The 16434-nt window shown below is 50.0% G+C and overlaps 1 protein-coding gene and 2 long non-coding RNA genes across 8 annotated transcripts in view; 2 read left to right on the forward strand and 1 right to left on the reverse strand.

The window, feature by feature from the left end:
• The first annotated feature begins 1582 nt into the window (after positions 1-1582).
• Positions 1583-9017, forward strand: LOC132687158 (uncharacterized). Its single transcript, XR_009613972.3, has 5 exons — positions 1583-1749; positions 2235-2447; positions 2799-2883; positions 4549-4692; positions 8700-9017. It is a non-coding gene; the product is annotated as an uncharacterized LOC132687158 (long non-coding RNA).
• Positions 6281-12409, reverse strand: LOC132687157 (uncharacterized). 4 transcript variants are annotated; one of them, XR_014136042.1, is made up of 4 exons: positions 12298-12409; positions 10510-10835; positions 7569-10413; positions 6281-7313 (listed from the first exon to the last, which is right to left on the reverse strand). It is a non-coding gene; the product is annotated as an uncharacterized LOC132687157 (long non-coding RNA). The 4 variants fall into 4 exon arrangements; XR_009613971.3 differs by lacking the exon at positions 12298-12409 and adding an exon at positions 10926-12002; XR_013552172.2 differs by lacking the exon at positions 12298-12409 and having other exon boundaries at positions 10514-12002.
• Positions 12410-12551: 142 nt separating this feature from the next.
• The window catches only part of FOXK2 (forkhead box K2), a 65631-nt gene continuing 61748 nt past the window's right edge, over positions 12552-16434 (forward strand). For all 3 annotated transcript variants that reach the window (XR_009613969.3, XR_009613968.3, XM_060645050.3), the window contains exon 1: positions 12552-13057. Coding sequence is in view for 1 of the 3 variants with exons in the window: in XM_060645050.3 (XP_060501033.1) it covers positions 12645-13057 (413 nt within the window). In the remaining 2 variants the exon portion in view is untranslated. The remainder of the gene's footprint in view (positions 13058-16434) is intronic.

Raw genomic sequence — 16434 nt, forward strand, 5'->3', positions numbered from 1 at the left:
AATTGTGGCATTTGTCTCTTCGTTACCCATTCACTAGAGCCAGAATCTCTGTTTTCTTGTATTTTGTTTCCTAAATGAAGCAGTGTCTCCTATGGGTGTAGCTTTCCACAGATATTGTTGAATTGAAATGGACTTCAAAGAGAAAGCTTTTGGATTATTTCTGTTAGCTAGATACTTAGGCCATCGGGTCCAGGCCGCATGCCCCAGGACAGCTTTGATGTTTACCATCAGGAGGCCTCAAAGCACAGCCTTGCTCTCATGCACCTGTTCTCGCCCACGTCCCACCCCCAGATCAAGGGCCTCCAGGATGAGGCGGGGTTTCATCCCGACCCTCCTGAGCTCAGGAAGGCTTCTGCATGGGCCAACGAGCGGCAACCAACTGGAGTTACTGTTTACTCATTATGTCACTTTCTCAAACTTACTCTGCATCAGGCAAGTGCTGAGGACAATCAGGAAATCCACCTGGGCTGAGTCCCACAGGAGAACGCATGTGCACAGCACGCCTGGGTGGCTCAGGTAGTGATCTCCCTGTCTTGGGACCAAGCCCTGCTTGGGCGCTGTGCTGAGCATGGAGCCTGCTTGGGATTCTCCCTCTCTCTCTCTCTCTCTCTCTCTCTCTCGCTCTCTCTCTCTGTCCCTCCCCCACTCTCTCAGAATAAGTAATCTTTTAAGGTCTCCTAAAAAAGGAGAATGCATGTGCACACTGATTGTCCCTCTGTGAGCTGGGAATGAGGCGGCTCCAATGAAGGAACAGTTGTCACTGTGTGGCAGGTGTCAGGGTGGCTGATGGGAGCAGGCTCCTGCGTGGGGGTGGCTGGGCATGCGTGTGGGGAGGGTCTCGGGGAAGGGGCTGGCTGTGGGTGAGGGAACTTGGGCTGCTGCTCCAGATGAGGTGTGCTGATGCCTTGCATCTAGGCCTCCTGCCCCCGTTGGCCTGACAAAGGCAGCCCACGTCCCCTCTGCTCTCAGTGGGCCCTTGGCATCCGGCACAGGGCCCAGCCTGCTGAGTGACGTGCGAATGAACAAGTGCCTGGGTGCGGTAGCGCAGGAGGCAAAGCCAGCCCGGAGGCCCCTCCTGTCAGTAGATGGGAGGACCAGCAACGTCCAGGATGCCGAGAGGCCACGGGGAGCTCCGGGATGGCTGAGTTGATGCAGCAGAGGCCCCTCTGTTCAGAACCTGCCTTCCGCTGTTGAGTTCATGTCTGTCCTACAGTCTACGTTTTGCATGTTTTCCATGGGTGTGGAACACCCACCAATGTTGTCACGGAGATTCAGAAAGGTCGCCTGGAGGAGGAGACATAGCTGGACCCTGATGCTAAGGGCAGCTGGTCTGTGTGTGGCCAGCCATGGGACACCGGTCACTAGGAGGGCCACATGGCTCATGGTTTCATGCCCACCCTCACCCAGGCCATCTTCTCTTTTCTTCTTGAACTCAGATGAACGTGGTTGAGAACATCGGAAGCTGGTGTAGGGCCTGGCCACCCCTGGTCACCTTCTGAGGGCTTCCTGTCTGGGAGCATTGCCTTAACCCAGCAGCTAAATACATGTAGCTGCCTATGTGATGGCTTCTATGACACGCATGCAGCCTGCACATCCGGACACACCCACTGACCCCCTTCCTGCCCCTGGAGTACCTGGGGTCGGAACACGTGTCTCCCCATCTCCAGAGCTCCTGAGGGATGTCTGCTGAAAAGAGGTTTTGATGAAGGAGGTCTTAGAAACACACGCTTTCGGGTCCAGTTAATATCAGTAAATTTAATGATTTTCTTGGTATTTTCTTTTAAAAACTGGTATTTTAAGATTTATCTCTGCCGCTCTCATTTGTTTAGAATGAAATTCAATTAAGAAGGTATATTATTCATCTATAAAACTCACCCTTTTCTAAAATCAGATGGGATTTAAAACATTTTACCAAATTTTACCTTTTTTAATGTTTATTTTTGAGAGAGACAGAGAGAAAGAACGAGGGAGGGGAGGGGCAGAGGGAGAGGGAGAGGAAGAATCCCACGTGGGCTCCACACTGTCAGCACTGAGCCTGACTCGGGGCTCAAACCCACGAACTATGGGATCATGACCTGAGCCAAAATCAAGAGTCTGATGCTTAACTGACCGAGCCACCCAGGTGTCCCACGAATTTTTACCTCTTAAGCGATCCAATAATGTTTTCCAAACTTAATTAATCTTAAATTGAGATTACAAAGGAAGACATACTTACTATTTTTGTAATGGAAAAGGACCGAGGCCTGGGAAATGGGAGCAGCTCCTGTGGGCGGTTGGTGGATGTTGTTCGGACCTTTCTCGGTTACCAGGTGGTGAGCCAGCCTGTCCTCCCCACACGCACCGCACTCGGCACCCACCTCTCCTGTCGCTGCACCTCAGCAGATGCGCCCTTTGCTCCTTTCTGAGTGGCCACTCAACTGGCCACTGCTGGTGTACACTGAAGTCGGGTAAGCTTTCCGTCTTCACGCGGGGCAGGAATAGAGGCCCGTGCGCTGCTCTGCCGGTTCCAGACCTGCAGTTACGGGGTCAGAGGGCACGAACACCTGAAACTCTGCTAGGTTCTAAGTGTCTTTTGGTAGCAACTCAAAGCACTTTCAGCGAAATGCTTGGGAGGAAGCCCAGAAGGCACGTGTGAGAGAGCCGGCGCGGCCCCCCTCCCCGGGGCGGGGGGACTTGAGCCCAGGAGGCGGCTCTGCCTCCCCGCGGCCCCTCTAGCGCCTGGATGCACGGGATTTGTCTCTTCGCTTCCTTGCTGACGGCACTTGGGTTGTTTCTGCTTTTGATTTTTATGAACAAAGCTGCTGTGGACACTGTCGTACGAGCCACTCCGCAGGCATAGGCCTTCTTGGGTGAGTTCCGAAGGTGGACGGGCTGGACCACGTGGTAAGCGCGTGTGGGTGCGTGCGTGTGCGTGTGTGTGTGTGTGTAACTGCATACAAGAAACTGCCACTCTGTTTCCCAAAGTGGTGGCCCCACTCTGTACCCCCCCCAGTGTGTGACTTCTACCTGCTTCACGTGTCCTCTGCACTTGGGAAGGTGGGTCGTGACTAATGGTAGCCATTCTGCGGTTTCGGGTTGCACTTGCCTGGTGACTAATGACGCTGCACACTGTTCGCCTGCTTGCTGCCGCGTGTGTATCTTCTCTGTGAGGCAGTGCTCCAGTCTCTTGCCTATTTTTAGAAATTTAGGGGTTTTTTTAGATTATGGAGGTTCAGGAGTTCTTTTAAATTCTCTTCAGGGGCACTGGGGGGGGGGGCTCAGGCGGTTGAGTGTCCAACTTCGGCTCAGGTCACGATCTGATAGTTTGTGGGTTCGAGCCCCGCGTCGGGCCGTGTGCCGACAGCTCGGAGCCTGGAGCCTGCTTCGGATTCTGTGTCTCTCTGTCTCTGCCCCTCCCCCACTCGTGCTGTCTCTCTCAAAAATAAACATAAAAAAAATCATCTTGTTGTGGGGGGGGGATGGGCTAAATGGGCAAGGGGCATTAAGGAATCTACTCCTGAAATCATTGTTTCACTATATGCTAACTACTTTGGATGTCCATTTTAAAAAATGAAAAATAAAATTAAAAAACATCATCTTGTCAACTTTTATAAGAAAAACCAGATGAGGTTTTGATTGGGATGATACTCTATAGATCAAACAGGGCACAAGTTCAGCAAATCAATATTCAAGAATCTGTTGCTTTTGTTTAGTGATCTATATACCAATATAGTTACTTATACCAACTGGGGTGAGCTCTATGCTGATAGGTACTTCTGTGTATCTACCACGACACTGACAAAATGGTACTGGTGATTATACTCACGGGCAGCGGGGGACCCCTGAAACCATCAGAAAGGTTTTGATGTCAGGTGGTTGTGATTGTTTACAACTGTGTGAAACTTCATAATCATATCAATTTGGATTTATCAAGTAGACCTCAATTCCTTTCAGGGATGTGACAAATATACAAAATGCCTACTCCTCGCCTGGTGCTATGGAGATGTTGGCAGAGGGACACCCCGACAGCCTCCTCCTGCCCCAGAGCCCAGGACGTTTAATCAACCAGAACAGCTCATTCTTCTCAGAAGGCTGGGTAGCAGGTGGTTTATGTATGGTTTTTTACACTGTAGTATTTGTGTTTCTATAAAGAAGAAAACCAGAAATTGTGAAATTTATTATTTACTTAATATAGTATTTACATCCATAATACTTTTTATTTTTTAAATTTTTTTAATGTTTATTCATTTTAGAGAGAGAGAGAGAGGGAGAGAGAGAATGAGTCGGGGGAGGGGCAGAGAGAGGGGGAGACACAGAATTCGAAGCAGGCTCCAGGCTCTGAGCTGTCAGCACAGAGCCCGACGCGGGGCTTGAACCCACAGACTGTGAGATCATGACCTGAGCTGAAGTCGGACGCTCAACTGACTGAGCCACCCAGGCACCCCATACTTTTTAAATTTACAGTTTTATCAGCAGGGCTGTATTTTCATGAGTATAGCTTATATTTTCTTTGAAAGCTTGGCCAAAATAAGAACATTTAGAATATTTGTCTCCTCTGTGTACCCACAGCCACGATGAGTTGAACGCAGTATGAGCGCTGGGCAGCCGAGTCAACACAGTTACAGGATTTCGCGAGACGGACACATACTGACAATCTACCACTGGCACTGAATCACTCAGAGGCGTTAACTGGAGGCCCCAGCAGCTGGGGAGGTAAGACCCAACAGCACAGAAACTAAGTAACAATGAAAGGAAGGCAGCAAGAAACATCATCAGGCTAGAAGTGATTAAACGTCAAATAAGCGTCACACACACGCAGGTTAGTCCTGGGGCCCCCCCGGCCTGTGCGCACAGAATGGCCACAATGAGGAAACGCAGTGGACCCTTGGACAACATAGGTTTGAAACGCATAGGTCCCCTTACAGGTGGATTTTTTTTTCCGAAAAGAACACTACCATCAATGTTTTTCTTAGGATTTGACTAACATTTGTTTTTATTCTAGCTTCCTTTTCTTTGGGAAGAATGCAGTATATAAAACATAGAACAAGGAACATATTGTTAATCAACCATTTATGTTATTGGTAAGGCTTCTCGTCAACAGCAGGCTATTAGTAAAGTTTTGGGGGTGTCAAGGGAGTCGGTGCCCCGACCCTGCCCCTCGAGTTGTTCAAGTGCCAACTGTACTGTGTCAAGAGGGAATTGGATCGATGGGGAGGAGGGTACCTGGCTGCGGCGGGAGAGCCGTATGAACAAGGGCTGATGCGGGAATAGGCGGGGAAGGGGGCTGTTTGGAGGGGAGTATGGCACAGGCAAGCCGTAGGCAGAGCCCAACAGCTGGGGTGGGCACAGGTCACCCACACCACCCGGGAGCAGTGTGAGGAAACGGAAATCTGGGCCGGAGCTGGACAGGGAGAACATCTGTTTGCAGGAAACACAGGTTGCTGGGTCTGGCTTTCGCCTGGTGCATAATGCCGAGCCTCTGAAGGTGTTTCAGTTTAGGGGAAAATGCTGATACACGGGGTGACATTCTTAGGACCACAGGACTTGCAATCGCATTGTATTATCTTGTTAAATGAAACCAGCGGCAGTGGCGGATTTTCTTCTGATTTATGTTTCTTAGAGACTATAAAAATTCACAGTGATAACATTAAGAATTGGCACCCTTTTTACTGAGTGGCATATAGAGGAAGCCTCAGTTTTGCTTACCGCATAGGGCAGTATAGGCTGGCCTGGAGTGGGCAGGTCACTGTGCCCTCGCTGCCCGGGTGTGATACAGGCCGTTGGAGCGTCTGTCCAGTAGAGCTCTATCACAGGGCAGCCTGAGTCAATACCCACAGAGTCCTTAAAGCCGTACCTGGCACGCAGAAAACGCTGCACAAGCGGTTTGTCAACTAGCACAGGGTTCTGACAACACTCTCTCCAGCCAGGCCTGCCTGACATAAACACTGGAAGGTCCAGGCCTCGTTGTTCTTTGCCTTCTAGACTTTTCTGCCTGCTCGTTCTGGTAACTGCATAGCCAACTGTTAACATCTTGAACTATATTTGTAGGTTCTTTTCTATCTCATTTCAGATCTGTCAATTTTTGCTTTGAACCTTTGGATGTTAGGTTTGTTATTTTAAAGATTTCATCCTTTAAAAAAAAATTTAATGTTTATTTTTGAGAGAGAGAGACAGAGCATGAGGGGGGAGGGGCAGAGAGCGAGGGAGACACAGGATCCAAAGCAGGCTCCAGGCTCCGAGCTATCAGCACAGAGCCCGATGCGGGGCTCGAACTCACGAACTGTGAGGTAATGACCAGAGCCAAAGTTGGATACTTAACTGACTGAGCCACCCAGGTTCCCCAAGGATTTCATCTTTTTAAGCAATCTCTACACCCAACGTGGGGCCTGAACCCACAACCCAGAGATCAAGAGTCACACGCTCCACTGAGCCAGCCAGGAGTCCTGGAGACTGTGATGATATGCACTTAGGATTCTTGCATTTTATTGCTGAGTTGACCCTGTCAACCCACAGTTGACCCCGTGGACCAGTCTCCTGTGACAGCCCTTACCTGAGGCGGCTGGTCTGGTGCCAGGTGTTTGCGTGACACTGCTTTATCCATCCTCGTACCTTCAGCTCGTCCTCGTCTTTAGGCTGCAAGAGTGTTTTGTAAACTCGTAGGTCGGGTGGTTTTTCTCTTTTCCTTTCTACTCAGTCTAAAGTTTCTGGCTTCTAATTGTACTGTTCCACACATTTACATTTAATATAGTAACTGACACAGTTGGGTTTAAAGCCACAACCTTGTTCTGTATTTGTCCCATCTGAGCTTTTTGTCTTCTTCCTGGCCTATTGGACTATTCACGTATTTTTAAAATTCCATCTTATCTCCTTATATTTTTTTACCTATAGGTATTATATACCATATATAATATATAGATTTATACTTCTATTAGTGGTTGAGCTATAAATTACAGTAAGTACCCTTCACTTACCACGGCTCACTTTGGAATCATACACCACTTGATTAACCAGGTAAGAACCTCGAAACAGTGAAATAACACCGACTTCCCTCATCTTTTCTTCTCTTGTGATCGTATTTTTTATTTCTGTGGGTTGCATTGTCTGATCTGGTAGCCACTAGCCGCATGTGGCTATTTAAACATACAATTACATTAATTATAACCAAATGCAGCCTTAAAGTTCAGCTCCTCAGTTCCACTAGCCACACTGGAAGTGCCCACGAGCTCCCCCCGGGGCGGCGGCTCCTGTGCCGGGCAGGCACCATGACTGAACGCATCAGAAACTGTATTGCACAGCATTGCTCTAAAGCCCGGAACGTGCGACTTTAAAATTTGCTTCAAGCATTTGTTCCATAATTTTTTATTTTTTATTTTTTATTTTTTTAATTTTTTTTTCAACGTTTTTTATTTATTTTTGGGACAGAGAGAGACAGAGCATGAACGGGGGAGGGGCAGAGAGAGAGGGAGACACAGAATCGGAAACAGGCTCCAGGCTCTGAGCCATCAGCCCAGAGCCTGACGCGGGGCTCGAACCCACAGACCGCGAGATCGTGACCTGGCTGAAGTCGGACGCTTAACCGACTGCGCCACCCAGGCGCCCCTGTTCCATAATTTTTTAAAGAAGTTATTTTAAATGTTTTTACAGTCACCCACTCCATCGTCTTCCCAGGTCTTCGTGCCCTCGTGCAGGTCTGGGATTCCACTGCCGTCACCTTCCTGTGGCCTGAAAAACGTCATTACTTTTCTGAAGGCCTCTTCTGGTGACATTCTTCAGCTTTTGTTGATCTGAAAATACCTTTTTTTACGTGTGTTAAAATTAATTACGTCTTTACTTTTTGAAGGATATTTTTGTTAGGTATTGAATACTGGTCTGGAGGACCGTTTGACATTCAGCATTTTGCAGATGCCGTCTCTGTCTTCTGGCACCACTGCTTGTGATAAGTCATTCTCATTTAGTTTCCCTGAATGTGATGTGTCTTTTCAATTTTGTCTCCTTTTAGAACTTTTTTTTTAACGTCTATTTTTGAGAGAGAGAGACAGAGACAGAGCCTAAGTGGGAAAGGGGCAGAGAGAGAGAGAGGGACACAGAATCCAAAGCAGGCTCTAGGCTCCGAGCTGTCAGCACAGAGCCCAACACGGGGCTTGAACTCACAAACCGTGAGATCATGACCTGAGCCGAGGTCAGGCGTTTAACTGACTGAGCCACCCAGGCGCCTCTCCTGTTAGGACATTTATTTTTATCTTTGGTTTTCAGAAGCTGGACTGTGATATGCCTCCACATGTTTTTCTTTGAATTTGTTCTCTTTGGGGTTTACCAAACTTTTGGGATCTGTGGTTGGTGTATTCTTATCAATTTGTAAAATTCTTTGTTTATTTTGAGAGAGAGCACAAGCGAAGAGAAGGGACAGAGAGAGAACCCCCAGCAGGCTCCACTCCCAGCGTGGAGCCTCACGCAGGGCTCGATCTCACAAACCATGAGGTCACATCCTGAGATGAGATCAAGAGTCGGACACTCAACCGACTGAGCTAACCAGGCGCCCCGCTGTGTAAAATTCTTACACATTCTCCCTTCAAATATTTCTACTCCATTTTCTTTCTCCTTCCTTCTGGAAGTACAACTTTCGACTGTTGTACATCAGACCATTCGATCCTGTTCATACATCTCTAACATTGCTCTCTGTTATCTTTTTCTCATTTTGATTTTTTTTTCTGAGTTTTCAGGTGCTTTCTCCTGATGGAACTTTGAGTTGAAAAACCCTCTCTTCAGCTGTGCCCTGTCTGTTGTCCAGAAAATTCAATGAGCTCTTCACTTCAGGTAATTTAACTTTGTCCCTTACTCCTCGTGTGCTGCCCTGACTCCTGGGGCGTGGCCCTTCTGGCGTCTCAGCTGCTGCCTGGGTTGCACCAAGTTCCAGCACCAAACAGTCCTGCAAGGCCTCTGCAGTCTCTGGTCAGCTCTCCCGTCGCACCTGCAACCAGAAGAGGTTCCCAGAACAGTGTTAGGTTTTGCTGTAATAAAACTTCCTCTTGTTTTGTTCACTTATGTGTATGCATTTATGACGAGTGATAATATTGGTTCTGCACCCTGCCCCACTCCAGTTCTCGTCACCGGATGTATGAGCTAGGTCCAAGGAAAAAAGGCCCACATACTATTAGGAGACAAACCTCCGATATACTCAATTTTTTAGTCTTAATCGAAACCTGCATATAGATATTAATATTACTTTCACCAACCAGATGTTGATAATGGCTGCCGTAGTAATTCAATCCAAGAGAAATGTTTTAATATGAGGCTTACATCTGCAGGAATTGCAAATTAATGTGCACATATGTGTGTGTCTCTCTCCAGGGGTAAATCATAAGTTCATCAATAAATACTCAAGCATAAACATTGTTATTTAGGATAAAATTTGTGGGAGAATTTGAACGGAAATGAGTTTAGGAGTAAAGGATTTCATTAAACTCTGGTTACCCCAGAAGACTGTTTGTATGTTTATAAAAACATATGCTAGTGGGTTTCAAATCAAAATGGCATTCGGGATCCATTTCATACATTTAAGGAATGATGTCATGATCTATTTTAAAAGTCAATATTTATATCTGGGAAATTATATGCATTGCAATTATTTAGACATGATGGGGGCGGTGCCTGGGTGGCTCAGTTGGTTGAACATCCGACTCTTGATCTCAGCCCAGGTCATGATCCCAGGGTCCTGGGATTGAGCCTTGCACTGGCCTTTGCAGTGAGCATAGAGCCTGTTTAAGAGTGTCTCTGGGGAGCCCGGGTGGCTCAGTCTCTCTCTCCCCCTCCCCCACTTGCACGTGTGCACGCACATGTGCTCTCTCTCAAAATAAAAATTTAACGTTTTAACATAATGTAAACTTTTGCTATTATCTTGAATGTGGGGGCTTATAAATTTTCACAAAATTAGTTTATTAGATACTGTGCAAAAGGTTTGAGGACCATGGGTCCAGCTATCTTTACCGTAGCCTGACTCACTGCAAGAGACACAAATGGGTCTCCCTGTTTTCAATTTCGTCCCACAGCAAAAAGGTTGATCTTTTTAAGTTAAATTGGATCATATCACTCCTTGCTTGAACTGCCCTGGAGGTTGCCATTTCCCTTAGCAAGGAGCCCAGCAGCGCAGCAAGCCTTCCGAAATGCCTTCTCCTGCCTCTGACACACCCTTCTGCCTCCTCAGGGCTGTGCCCTTGCTCTCCACCCAGAGATTGCTGTGGTCCCTGGTACAGATCCTGCAGGTCAGAGGTCTCCTCCTCCTCCGGCCTTCTGGCTCGTCTCTTGGCCCCTCTGCGTTACGGAACGTGCTGCTCTTTGGCTGTGCTGTGATGATCACGTGGGGATGGCGGTTCCTCCGTAAGCCTCTGCTCTCTTTCTCCACCTGTGTCTGGCAGACCGTAGATGCTCAGTCCACTTCTGAATGGAAGAACAAATCTTTGTAAAAGCCGGGTCTGGGTGTCTGTCTTCCATACCTCTGCCTTTAGCTCCTTGATGCAAAGAGCAGCGGGCCACCTACCTTGCGAGCTCTTCTGGTGCTGCTTTTCCCTCAGTCACGAGGGGTCTTGCGTGCTGACTTCCTTTTGGTTCTCCTTTCACACATGGCGACGGGGCACGGCTGCCGGTTTGCTCACTGCTGTCTGCGAAACTCTGGCTCGTGCCTGTATACAGTGGACACTTACCAAGCATTTGTGATGGGCGGAAAGCCCAGTGCAAGCCCTGTCTCTGATCTGGAGCCTTTTCCGACTGTCCCAGCACTTGGTGAGCTTTCTTCTAGAACCATGTGGTTCTTACCATTTCTACTTGTACAGGGCTTGGCATTGCCTATCTTTGCGTCTACACTGCAAGGGTATAATTGAAACACGTCAGTGCGATGCTACAGGCTCATCCTCTTTATATCTGCAAATCTGGGTTCCCTGCATGATGGATACCTGGTGCTGATAACATGTGAGCAGCTTCCAGTTAGCCTTGTAGAAGTTAGCAGCATACACACACACTCCAAACACCATCAATAAGTTGATTACTGTGAAACTTCTGGAAGGCAAGTAGAGGGGTGATGCCCTGAAGTGTGTGCTCTAAGCACAAGGCAGGGGACAAAGCCCCAGGACACAAGAGCAGACAACGCAGTCCATAGTCACTGTCATCAGTGGTTTGGAAACACTTGTTATACTTGATCATATGCACTTTCTTTCAATCGACTATTATGCTTTTATTTTTAAAAAGATTTTATTAATTTTTAATGTTTTTTTTTTAATGTTTTATTTATTTTTGAGAGAAAGAGAGACAGAGCATGAGTTGGGGGATGGGCAGAGAGAGAGAGAGAAAGACCCAGAATCCCAAGCAGGCTCCATGCTGTCAGCACAGAGCCTGATGAGGGGCTCAAACTCACAAGCCATGAGATCATGACCTGAACCAAAGTTGGACGCCCAACAAACTGTACCACCCAGGCGCCCCTTGTTTATTTGCTTTTAAGTTTATTTATTTGAGAGAGAGAGAGAGAGAGAGAGAGAGAGAGAGAGAGAATCCCAGGAAGGCTCAGCGCTGTGAGCACAGAGCTGGAGGAGGGGCTGTATCTCATGACCCTGGGATCATAACCTGAGCCAAAATCAAGAATGGGATGCTCAACTGACTTAGCCACCCAGGGGCCCCCAAAAAGATTTTATTTTTAAGTAATCTCTACACAGAACATGGGATTGGAATTTACAACCCGGAGGTCAAGCCAGTCAGGTACCCCTGTATTTTGTTTCTAAATGAGAAGCTCCCCCACTTACATTTCCACACTTGCCTGAAGACCACCACTACATAAATATTTAATGAAACTTCCTTTTCCCTGTCTAGCACATTCTGCCATACTCACAGCTCGAAAAGTTCAAGCTAGACTGCGGACACAGATCACAAGACAAGTCAGAGTTCCGCTGGGATGAGGGGTGTCCCAATGTCTCCTGCGGGCACTTCCAGCACCTTCTCAGGCACAGGTGTCCGACCTCCCGCGCTCCTGGTCACCCGGCCCCAGCCCCCCTGTGCCCCCGCCCCTCCGCCCCCCTGCGGCCTCCCCAGCCCCGGCCCCGTGCGCCCCCGGCCCCCCGCGCGGCGCGTCCCAGCACCCCAGAGCTGACTTAGCCAGCCGTCGGTGGTCTCCCGCGGACCTCCAGCCGTGGAGGCGGTTCCCAGCTCTGCCAGCCGGGATGCCAGCGCGGGCCGTGCGCGCCCCACCCACCCCGCGGCCGGAGCCCGAGCCGCAGCCCCTCGCGGCAGACGTCACGCGCTCCCCCCCCCCCCCCCGGCCGCCCAGCCCGCGCGGACCTCGACCCGGGCCCGAGCTGTCCCGCGACTCCGCGCCAGCCACGCTCTGCCCCGGGTTTTCCAGGCCGCTGGGAGCCGCGCCTGCGCCGGGCGCCGCGGCCGGACGTGCGGGGCGCTCGGCCGGCGTGCCTCGCGATTGGCTGGCCGCCGGTAGCCCCACTGCTGTGCGCCGCCCCCATAGGCCGGCGCGGCCGCCAGTCAGCGGCGCCCGCCGGCTCGCAGCGCGCCGCGCGTGTCCCGCCCCTCGCCGCCGCTCGTCGCTCGCCGGCCGGCGGCCTCGCGCGGCCCTCAGCTCCGTGGCGGCGGCGGCGGCGGCGGCGGAAGGCGGCCCGGGCCCTCGCAGGCCCATGGCGGCGGCCGCGGCGCTCCCGGGCGCGGGCGGGCCTCCCGCGGGCGGCGGGGCCGGGGGCGGCGGGGGCGCGGGCGGCGGGTCCCCGCCGGGCGGCTGGGCCGTGGCGCGCCTCGAGGGCCGCGAGTTCGAGTACCTGATGAAGAAGCGCTCGGTGACCATCGGGCGCAACTCGTCGCAGGGCTCGGTGGACGTGAGCATGGGCCACTCGAGCTTCATCTCGCGGCGCCACCTCGAGATCTTCACGCCCCCGGGCGGCGGCGGCCATGGCGGGGCGGCCCCGGAGCCGTCCGCGCAGCCCGGGCCCGACACCGGCGGCGACTTCTACCTGCGCTGCCTCGGCAAGAACGGCGTGTTCGTGGACGGCGTGTTCCAGAGGCGCGGGGCGCCGCCGCTGCAGCTGCCGCGCGTGTGAGTGGGCCGGGGGCGCGGGAGGGGGGGGGGGCGGGACCCCCGATCCGGCGCCCCTGGCCTTGTCGGTCCTGTCCACCGGGAGGGCCCAGATCTCGACCCAGACCCGCTCCCACGGCCGGGACCCGGGCCGCGACCCACCACGCACGACCCCGCCCCCACCCCCGCCCCCACCCGCACGGCCTCCTGCCCCCGAGCGCGGACCCCCGGAGCGGTAGCGGACCGCCACCCTGCCCGAGACCCCGGCCTCACCTTCCCAGAGCGGAGGCTCGGGCGGCGGTGCACGTGGGCCGGTGCCCCCTTTCGGGAGTCCCTGGTGCGTTCTGGGGAGTTTTTCGTTGCCGACGTGCAGGTAGTTCTCGGTACCGACGGTCAAGTCTAGTTGGTGTAACATGTGTTTTCTTAACTTAAAATCTGCGTCTTACGGCGGCGTCTCGTTCATACTTCCTTTTTGTTCTACAGGTTTTCAGTAGCGACATACTTCGGGAGTCTGTTTTGAGCTGCAAGGACTCTTTGCCCCCGCCCCCCCTCCCCCCCATTAGTAACCCGGTAAATTGGAAACTTTTCAAGCACGATACATTTTAAATCTGTGCTCTGCGCCTTAAAATTTGGGGAAAACTGGATACTTTTAATATGACTTTGTTTTTAAGTTAGTTGATTATTTAGAAACTATTACAAGGTCACGTGGGGTGTTAGGTGAGCTTGGTGGGGAGTTGTCAGCCTGGCTACAAAACGACGTAGGTCGGTTCTCTGGTTTTATGAAGTTATCATTTACTTTGCTTGGAAAACAAGCTTGCTCTCTAGGAAATGCTAATTATTCCTCAGGGGCTCCTTTCTAGATCGTTGCAAATAGAGCCTTTGTCCACAAACTGAGAATTTTTAACTGCTTCCAGTTGCTAGAGACGCTGATTTCCTTGACTTTGGTCCGTGTGTGCTGTGCTGTTGCTTAGCCGATGGGCGTGTTTCAGAGATGGCTGTGCGTGTGTGCACGCGCGTGTGCACACTGCAGACTGCCTGAAACCAGTGGTAGGGCCTGACAGCTGTCTTTTTTTATTTTTTTAATGTTTATTTTTTGAGGGGGGCGGTGCAGAGAGAGAGGGAGACAGAATCGCAGCAGGAAGCAGGTTCCAGGCTCTGAGCTGTCGGCACAGAGCCCGACGCGGGGCTCGAACTCGTCAACTACAAGATCATGACCTGAGCTGACGTCGGCCGCTTAACCAACTGAGCCACGCAGGCGCCCCATGACAGCTGTCTTTTACTCCGACAGTTTGTTGTTTACAAGTAACTTGATGTCACAACAAAGGATTTTCTGTCTTTATTCCGAGGGTTTTGAGGTTTATAAGGAAAATTCTCTTATTTTCAGCCAAACCTGTTTGCATTGGCATGTTAAATAAATATGGAAATAAGTTGACCCTTGGCAAGGGAGCAGAAATCAGACTTTCGGAGGGGTACAGTGTGCCCAGAAGGAGGAGTGAGTAAGAGAGGTTGTGCAGTGGAGGCCGAGCCCCTGAGCTGCATCCCAGCTTCCAGGAGCCCTGCCCTTCTTATGGCCCAGGAATTGTTTCACAGAAGGGATTTTGGCATTTTCACAACGTGGAATAAGTGAATAACTTGTGGGACCTTGTAGCACCGCCCTTTTTGTAGAGATCGTTCCTGCATTTTTGGTGTAGAGTGGTAACAGATACAGGTTGATGCAACAGACTGTGTAAAGACAGTTGGTGCTAGTTAAATGCAGATAAATTGTTTTAAGAATCTTTTTCTTGAACCTAAACTTAGTTTTATGTTACAAGTTCTTTTTAAGTTAAAAAATCAAGTTGTATAAGTTTAAAAAAATGTGTAATTTAGAGAAATTATGCAGAGATTGAAATATTCTTATTGCTTATTTCAGACTTGCCTACTGAATTGAAAATCACTACCGAGTTAAAAAAAATATATGAAAAAAAAATCACAATCCATGGTTGGTGTCTTATTTGAATGACCGTGATTTTAGTCCAATTCCAATTTTAGAGTGAATTTGCATTTTGTAGTTAGTGTTGAAAATTTACATGCAGAGAATTTGGGAGAGTGCATAAGTAATTTAGTCTTAAAGTATGGTTCATCATTTTATTAAAATGGCAAATAGTGTGTTACTTTAGGAGGAACAGAGACAAACGAGGACCGTGATCCAGTGTATTGGCTCTTGTGAGTATTTTAAACAGTTTGGGTAAGATCTGAACACACATGGTTTTTCCATGATGGTTGGTGAGCCCAGTGGGGACCCTTGAGTGTGTGTGGAGTGCACACACATGCCAGGGTGTGTGGTTTTCCAGCAAACAGGCGATTTCGACAAATCCTTGATTGTCAGCCAAGTATGTGGGGCTGTGGGTACAGAAATGCAAACTTTTTCCTCTCTGGGAGCATCTCACTCTCTGGAGGTGCAGGTGTTATTGATACTGGGGAGTTCTTTGGGGTGGGATCCGTGGAAGGGCCCTGGGCTACGTGTGGGGGAGGGGAAGCCCCTGAAAGTGAGCGGGTGGAGGTGGCCTTGTGGCTGTCCCTGGGCCAGCAGCCTGGTGCTGAAGAAGGTGGAATTTAGGCTGGAAGGAACCTTGGGCCTGGTGGGGGAGCATTTTCAAGGTGGTCAGTGACAGAATGAAGAATGCCCTCTTTGAGGACAGGGTCCTTATTTGTCCAGGGACCTGGTCTGAGTGGGCAGCAAATCTAGGAAGATTTGCTGGGCAGGAATGTCTGGCTGTGTTGTTGCTCTTATTGTTGCTAGGGTAGCAAACTGCACATAATTTACAAATAAAAATAAGTCTTTAACAGTTGTTAAAGTACTTTGAAACATCAAGTGAATTTGACATATTTTTGATCAGGAAAGTCCTAGAATATCTAATAGCTGTACGGACATAGAAGAAGTTGAATCTGCTATAGCCCTAAACTGTTTAACATGTGACACTATAATCGCGTTTATTTGGGAAAGTGATCCTGCTCCTGTGCTAAATTAGCTGCCAATCCGTTAGTGATACAGCTCTACCCCTCTTTCTTATGTGGTGTGTTTTAACTTGCAGTTTAAGTTTGGTAATGTCACGTTTCAGGATTTTCTCGCTAAATCAGAGATGGCATTCTTGAGCGTTAGGACTGGAGAGGGGTGAGCAGAGAGTGGCTTCTGGAGCTTTCCAGGTGAATACTCCAAGCAAAAAACCAAAGGAACTCACAGTGACTTGGTTGTGCTCAGAAATGGAGTGGGGCGGAACCAAGGTTCCCAGAGAATATCAGTATCCAAAAGAAGGGACTAAGTGGAGCACCAAGAGAGGGGTTGGCCCCAGGAAAAGGACAGCGATTGGGGAGCCATGGGCTTGGCCATCAGGACCTCTTGGAGGTGTGGGGCTGGGGAA

The sequence above is a fragment of the Panthera onca genome, chromosome E1 (genome assembly GCF_046562875.1).
Source record: "Panthera onca isolate mPanOnc1 chromosome E1, mPanOnc1 haplotype 2, whole genome shotgun sequence".
NCBI lineage: Eukaryota > Metazoa > Chordata > Mammalia > Carnivora > Felidae > Panthera > Panthera onca.